The sequence below is a fragment of the Penaeus japonicus genome, unplaced genomic scaffold (genome assembly GCF_977035675.1).
Source record: "Penaeus japonicus unplaced genomic scaffold, GWHDUDI00000001_assembly GWHDUDI00000042, whole genome shotgun sequence".
Lineage (NCBI taxonomy): Eukaryota > Metazoa > Arthropoda > Malacostraca > Decapoda > Penaeidae > Penaeus > Penaeus japonicus.
In genome coordinates this window covers 16965200-16972699 of record NW_028234444.1, presented here as the reverse complement: position 1 = coordinate 16972699, position 7500 = coordinate 16965200, and the positions used below count along the sequence as shown (strand labels likewise).

The 7500-nt window shown below is 36.0% G+C and overlaps 2 protein-coding genes across 4 annotated transcripts in view; both read right to left on the bottom strand.

The window, feature by feature from the left end:
- Window positions 1-388: 388 nt before the first annotated feature.
- The window catches only part of LOC122244575 (uncharacterized), a 10855-nt gene continuing 3743 nt past the window's right edge, over window positions 389-7500 (bottom strand). For all 3 annotated transcript variants that reach the window (XM_086535133.1, XM_043002519.2, XM_086535132.1), the window contains exons 2-5: window positions 4131-4262; window positions 3533-3694; window positions 1626-1767; window positions 389-944 (exon numbers count right to left, since the gene is read on the bottom strand). In XM_086535133.1, the coding sequence (XP_086391259.1) occupies window positions 792-944; window positions 1626-1767; window positions 3533-3694; window positions 4131-4258 (585 nt within the window). In that variant the 5' untranslated portion in view covers window positions 4259-4262 and the 3' untranslated portion in view covers window positions 389-791. The remainder of the gene's footprint in view (window positions 945-1625; window positions 1768-3532; window positions 3695-4130; window positions 4263-7500) is intronic.
- Window positions 5658-7500, bottom strand: part of dor (vacuolar protein sorting-associated protein 18 dor) — a 3445-nt gene continuing 1602 nt past the window's right edge. The window contains exon 1 of the mRNA XM_043002518.2: window positions 5658-7500. This exon is cut by the window's right edge and continues 1602 nt beyond it. Within this exon, the coding sequence (XP_042858452.2) occupies window positions 5961-7500 (1540 nt within the window). The 3' untranslated portion in view covers window positions 5658-5960.

Sequence of the window (7500 nt, the reverse complement as noted above, 5' to 3'; positions counted from 1 at the left end):
TGGCAGTGCATTACCTTGCAACCAGCCACTCAATCAAAGCAAGTTGCCACCTGGCCTGTGCCGTGATTGAAGCAACCCATCTCCATCGGGTTAAATAAGCGATTATGCTCTCAACATCAAAAGATTAAAAGCAATGACAAAAAGAGTTAGGTCCACATAAATCAGAGTAGTTAAGAACTTCAATACCATAAATGATATATGAACTTTCATCAAATAAAACTCTAGAAATAACCCAAAGAATAGAGTTTTTGTTTCTTTTTTTAACACAATCATCTAGAAAGCTTGGCTTGTACTCTTGAAGTGTAAACATCCACTTATATCCAGACCCTTTGGCCTTGTGGATATATGCTTCATTGATTTCAGAGTACAATACAAGCCATGAGCCACATTTATTTTTCTCCTAATTGTTCTAAGAAGCATGTAAGATAATAGTAAACCAATCTTCTCCAACATACAATGTAAAAACATGTAAATAAGTGAAAGTGAAATAAGGTTGTGTTAACATTTTTTTTTTTTTTTTTCATGTGGCTTTCATGTACAACCCATAAAACTTTAAGTATAAATCAAAATGTTAATCCTGATGCAAAGCAATACTTGTCAGGTGACCATCTGAGCAACTTGGGTGTGGATAAAGACTTATATAAAAATAGTTCATATATTCAAAGAAAAATATCCATCTGCACCACATAATCATCTTAAACAAACGCGAGAAGGGTTTGTAAGTCACCATCCCACATCCACAGTTGTAAAAGTGCTGTGCTCATTCTGGTCCACCGTGACGAGTATTAACCTCATCCTCCCCCATCTTCCGGCAACATTTCCGACATTTTGGCGACCCCGCCCTTGCCCAAGGGAGTCGCCTTTGATGGCTTGGTCACTTTCTTGTTCTCCCTGTCGTTGCGGTGCTCGGCCAAAATCCTGTCGGCAATCGCTTTGCGTTCCGCCTGCAATTGATAGGTAATACATGAGTGTGTGGGGAGTTTCTATCATTACGAATTGTTCCAGCTCAACCACTGGCATTAGTTTTAATTTGCACACAATGGCTGAATGATGTGCACAAAATGAAAGTATATTTTTAGTGCTGACATTTATTTTCTTCATAAATAAATATCAATAATCAAGCAATAATTCATCCTAAGCAATTTCTTTTTTCTTTCTATTTCATCTTATCCACATCTATTCCACTATTATTTTCTTATGCACTTTACACAAATACATTGTGTAAAATGCTCTTTCTAAAAGCACTGGATTGTGTATGTAAAGTGAGGAAAAATTATACATACACTTTTAGGTGAAGTTTGGACTTAAGGAAAAGACATTACTGACTATGAGAGTCTACAGAGGCAATATTTTAAAAAGACATTCTGTGAGGGAGAGGTCTTGATATTGTGAAAATTCATGCATTGATCTCACAAGTAGTTATGAGCTCAGTGCATAAGATATGTAATAACTATTTTATTCTATGAAGACACTTGTCATCTTTATCATTACTTCAACATTATTTTTATTTTTTTCTATTTCCCATTCACAGTTAAAGCTGAAAAATCTTTAACAATCAAAAAGACATCAAAGGTAAAGTCTGAAAATAATTCTTCCAACTAAAAGGGAAATCTTATAGATCCTACCATGTCCTTTTTCAGAGCCGCCATCTCCTTTTCCTTCTCCGCCAAAGCCTTCTGACGGAGCTGATCTTCATGCACTTTGGCAGCATTGGGCACCACAACCTTTGTCTCAGTTACCCATTCCTTTGAATCTGGCTTCACTTCCCTGGAAAAAGGAATTGTGTATGGTTATACATATAAATACGTTGTATAAAGATGCGAAACTTACAGTACATTACTGATTGCATGATATATCATTACGATTGCTGTTGAGATTACCGAGTGGTTTTAATAATGATACTATGGTACTTTTATCATTGAGGGGGAAACATGGCAAAGTGAGAAACTTGAGAAATTAAGTTCAAAGATTGACCTTGGGAAAATCATTCAAGTTTTCTAAGTGTAACTTAAGACAACACTCCTATGTGAGGGTCATGGGATAAATGTTATTCTTAGCCATTGTGGAATATCTTTTAAATTTTGAGTTTCCATTATGAATGCACATTTTTGGATAAGCCTATACATGGGATGACACCCCCCAAAATAATAAATATTCCTATACTTCTTTCATAGAAAAATAACTCCATTCTCATGAGAATATTCTTAAAATATACACACCAACACAAAGGGGATTTTTAAAATAAATGTAAAATATCTAAAAAATAAAATAAAATAAAATAAAATAAAATAAATAAATAAATAATGCTTATGATGATGATCATGACGATATTATTTTTTTCATGCTAGTTCTCACAAATTTTTTACATCCTAGAGACAAAAACAAATCAACATACATTATTATGGTTGCTTTTACTTAAAAGCACCATTCTACATTTCTGTATCTTGGGCACTGATTATCAGGGGGGGAAAAAAGTACATGAAAATTATAACATCAGCAATGGAAATGATTCTGCAACTTTTACATGTGTAAATGTGGAAGAAGCTTGAGAACATTACATAAAACAACTACTATTATTACGCATGATAATAAAAATGACTGTCACATAATATTAAAAATAAAAGTACAAAAGTTACACGATCACCGTTCCCAATGACAGAAGTAAAGACAATTCTAAAATGATGAAATATATATTGGGTAATGAGAAATAACCATTGCATCTCCTCATGTTAGCAACACTGTCAGATCAGTTGGTGATTACTATTCTATAATGAATGTTAAATTTGTATAGATATGGAATTTGCATTCACCCTCAGACATAGTAAATCTAATATTTTGATTTGGATTAAACTTCATCTTAGTATTTTTGTGTTGAACTTCAATGTGTTTTGTTGTACAGGTTACACATATCTATATATTTGCTTAATATGTTTTTTTTCAGTTTAGATCATCATTTTTTGTAATATGTCCTGATAGAAAACAATGATACAAGACACATTTTGCAATGGAGAAAGTTAATTTAGTATATTATTACATGATTTCTGGGTGAGATTAGATAATGATATTAAACCCATACATCAAAGTTGTTTCCAAAATGATTATCAAAATCACACCTTCCTTTGATAATATAGGATCCTTTGCTCTTAGTCTTCCTAGAAAAATCTCCACAATAAACTAATACACACATAACCAGCAAGGAAATTAGAAATACACCACTGTCTGTCTCCACTCACTTTTATACAAGAAAGCAATCAAACCAATATAAAAAATATATAATTTCATCTACGGCAACAAAAGCATTTCAAAACGCACTTCCAATTCATTCCATCTCTCTTCCTCTATCTTCTCTCCTCACTCTTACAAATAAAAGCAAACAGACAAACAATCAATTCATCATCTTACCTCTTACAGAAACTCCAAAAATATTCTCTCTTCTCTTTCACTCACTTCTCTAAACACATCAACCATTCTCTCTTCCTTTCTCACTACTACTTCCTGATCCGAGCACTCGTAAAGGCGAGCGGATTGCTACCTGTTGGCCAAGAGGACTTCGAGGGGCAAGGCTAATTCTACGCCCGGTGGGAGCTGGACCGTTTCGCCTTGTATCTGCCATCCCGCTGCCTCCATCACCGCGCGGCCCGCCTCATGTCTCCAGACGTCTCCGTTGAAGACCTTGTTCGTGATCTTCAAGGTTCTGAGAAAGGAGGAGTGGGATGAATTTCTTTCTCTCTTTCTCTCTCTCATTCATTCACTCACTCAATCACTTTTTAATTATAGTTTTTTTTTATGCAGTAAATGTATAGTGGTCAAGATCATAAATCATTCTATAATTTTCTTCCACATCCCGTATGTATGTATGTATGTATGTATGTATGTATGTATGTATGTATGTATATATATATGTATGTGTATATATGTATGTATGTGTATATATGTATGTATGTGTATATATGTATGTATGTGTATATATGTATATATGTATGTATGTATATATGTGAGTGTGTTTATGTAATCATATGCTTTCCATTACTGCTGAATGAACAGTCTAACACCATCAACTATATCACAAGACCTTTCAATCTCACAATCACATTGCATTAATAAACCTCCCAGAAAAGAAAATTCCAGACCTGTATTTGGGTTCCTCGGGATTCTGTGCAACATTCCTGAAGATCCTGATGAGCGTCTCAATGCAAGCTCTCTTCTCTTTGGTGCTGAGGTCGTCCAGTAGAACAACAGCAGCCTCAACTTCCGCCATTGTCCTGCCATAAAAGAGGTTTCATCAGTGGTAGTCGGTAGATGGGGAAAGTTGACATTTTGTGATGAAGAAGGCGAATGAGATAAAATTGGTGGCGATGATTAAAATCGTGTAAGAACAGGGTTTATCATTATTATAGCATTATCGTTATTTCTATAGTAATACATAATGATGATGATGTAATGTGAGTGAGTAATGATAATAAGGTAATTCAGTAATATCTCACCTATGCCTTTACTTCTTCAATTCAATGTGGCATACGGCATGTTGAAGCCAAAAACAATCAAAGAAGGAAAAAAAATATATATATATATATATATCAAGGTATCAAACCAGTTAAATAGAAAGGTAAATGAAATTTTGCAATGCTGTATATGAATATGGTCATTTCAAGAAGGAAATATCAAACTTCAGTCCATACATTATTGAAATCAAACTTAAATAATGGGTGACAAGAGGGAAATACTTGCATATCTTCTACCCTTAGCACCCTAACTCTACAATTTGTTTATCAAGTATTGTTAATTCCTTATCACATAAGCATAAACACACTTCAATCAGTTTACATATCTGTAAACTAAAAGAACGTCAAATCCTTCAGTGAGTCATCTAGGCTAGCTTCAAAGGGCTTCATTTAATATCATAACAGCACTAGAGGTGTTAGAAATCCTTGCCTTGTGCATCAGGAATAATAGCTTGGTTTTGGTTTACTTTCTACTAATTTCTACTAGTATCTATTCATGTTACATGATCTGTGTCTATCATTGTCATTTGCATGAGTTTAGATTACTTGACTTTCTATACTATTTCCTTTTTGAGATTCATACATGCCAAACATTACCGATTTTTCTTTTAAAACTTAAGCCCTATGGAACTCTTAACCCTTTCTCAACGGGGCACGGCAATAAGTGAAAACCCCTACGCTGGGCCATTGCAATATTGCATTGGAAACGTCACACTTGCATGACGCCCCAGCATCGGGAATTTAGCTGTGTCACACGGGTGTGTCGCACCGTTGTCATAGGGTTAATACAGCCCTATATATGTTGCATATTATTAAATTCCAATACTGTGGCTTTATTTATTTTAATTTTTTTGAAAACTTATATGCAAGATAATAAAAGAAAAGTAGTGAAATAAATAATTAAGCAACTTTCTATAATAGTTTCCTTATTTTTTCTGTATCATTGCCATTTGCATGTTTAGATTTATGAAGATATATTTTGTATTTCAAATGCCAATTAGGTTTCGAAAACCGACATGAAATATTAAATACTGATTTTAATTCAAGGAAAAAAGGTAATCTCTTCTTTTAGTGTATAAATCTTTTTCTAATCCAATTCTGAAGAGCTGACATGTTATATATATAATTAACAGGTGGGAAATGAGAGACCATATATCAATTTCCTTATGTTTATTGAATCACAAGATTCCAAAATTCATATACTGTTTATATATCCTCTTTGAATTTATGTTAAAAGCATTTTTTGGATAATGAATACATCAGAAAAATATGATGCTTAAATTTCTTAAGCAATATATGTGATTCATTCACTTATATGCCATTAACAGTTTTCATCTTCTACACCTTTGGTTCTTTGCCAGAATCAAATACATACTGAATTAAATATACAACTCTCAGTAATTTACGTATGAAAATTATTATAATACAAGATGTACATAGAGATATTATAGCTGACAATTACTGCCACTCTAACATCATTGCATCCCATTCTTTGTCGCTAATAAATGGGGTATCAATATTTGCTACAACATTGTCCCCGCAGTATAGGCACTCCCCAGCAACAATGCCATCAATCTCGGCTCTGATCTGTTCCCTGTCACCCCATAAGCCTCCCGTTCCTGTTCCGCTCTCGTCGTTGGAGATTGCTAGGAGTTTTCCCTTAAGTTCCGAAACCTTTTTCGCCTTCACATCTGAGAGGTAGTTCATAACAGCGTCCAGCAGGCAGTCTTGGTGGAACTTGTGTGAGCATGGGAACAGGTAGAAGGGCCTCGTTAGGAGAGGGTAGTTGCACTCGCAACAGCGATCCTGTGCATGAACATGCGAGTACTTCTGCTTGAATTTCTGGATGTCTTTGCGGATGTTCTCTGCAGCCTTCGATGCATCTTCCATTTCTGTCTTGAGGTCCTCGATGTGTTGGTTGTATTCCTGCAGAGATGAGCATATGGCATCCTTGAACTGATCAATGGTCACAAAGTCAGGGAAGAATGGAAGGATATCTTCTATCTTAATTAGGTCGCACTCCTTCAGCACTTCCATGGCGCGCGACACATCTTGCTCTTTCTGGACAACATGGGCAGCAATCATGAGCCAGAGCTTCTTGCGTAGGTCTTGGTCATACTTGGGTCGATTGGCTGTTGCTTTTGCAAGATTTGTGTCCAGTCTCAGCGCAAGTTCCACAGCCTCCTGGTACAGTCCCATTGTGGTGAGGATGTGCACACAGGCCTGCTCTTCTCCAACTGACATACATTCCCTCAGAGCAAATTTAACATCATAACACACACTCTGACTATCATCACCTTGCAGTTTGAAGTAGGGAAGTAGTTTCTTGGGAGCTTGAGATGCATACAATGTAATCAAGAAGTTATGCAACACTTGATCTGTGACATCCAACTTGTCCACACAATATTCAAGATAGCGTAGCACATCTGCCCCATTTCCGTGAGCAGTGTGGCAGTGGACAAGACTTGGTAGAAGCTTAATTGGATTGAGTCTCCTCCCTTGTGCTATCAGAGCATCTACAGCTGCTCTAGGAATAGCCTGAAGAAGTGCTGGGATGTGTTGGTAAAACAGCTGCTCTGAACCTTGGTTTGTCATCACCTCTAAAGCCTCTACGTGTCTTCCATGACGCATGAGGTGCCTCAAAACACGGTCATAATCTTTTAACATCAAACAAACATTGACATAGTTGTCTTGATCATCATGGGAGGAAAGCAATTCATAAATGGCAGTGGAGTTGTTTCTAACACACTGCTGTACTTTGGGGTCTCGGAATAGTGTCTTCAACTGCTCGTCACAGTTGCTATAATCTTGTAGGTGTCTTTTCCCAGCATCACGCAAGTTCCCTAACTGCTTGAGGTAGAGCTCCAGCAGCCACATTACCACTAAAGTGACCTGAGTCTGCTCACTCTTCTTGAGACCATCCAGTTTCTCATGTAAGTAAATCTTTAAAGCTTCTTCCTCTTCTACTTCTACAAATTTGAGAGTAATCTCTTCAAAG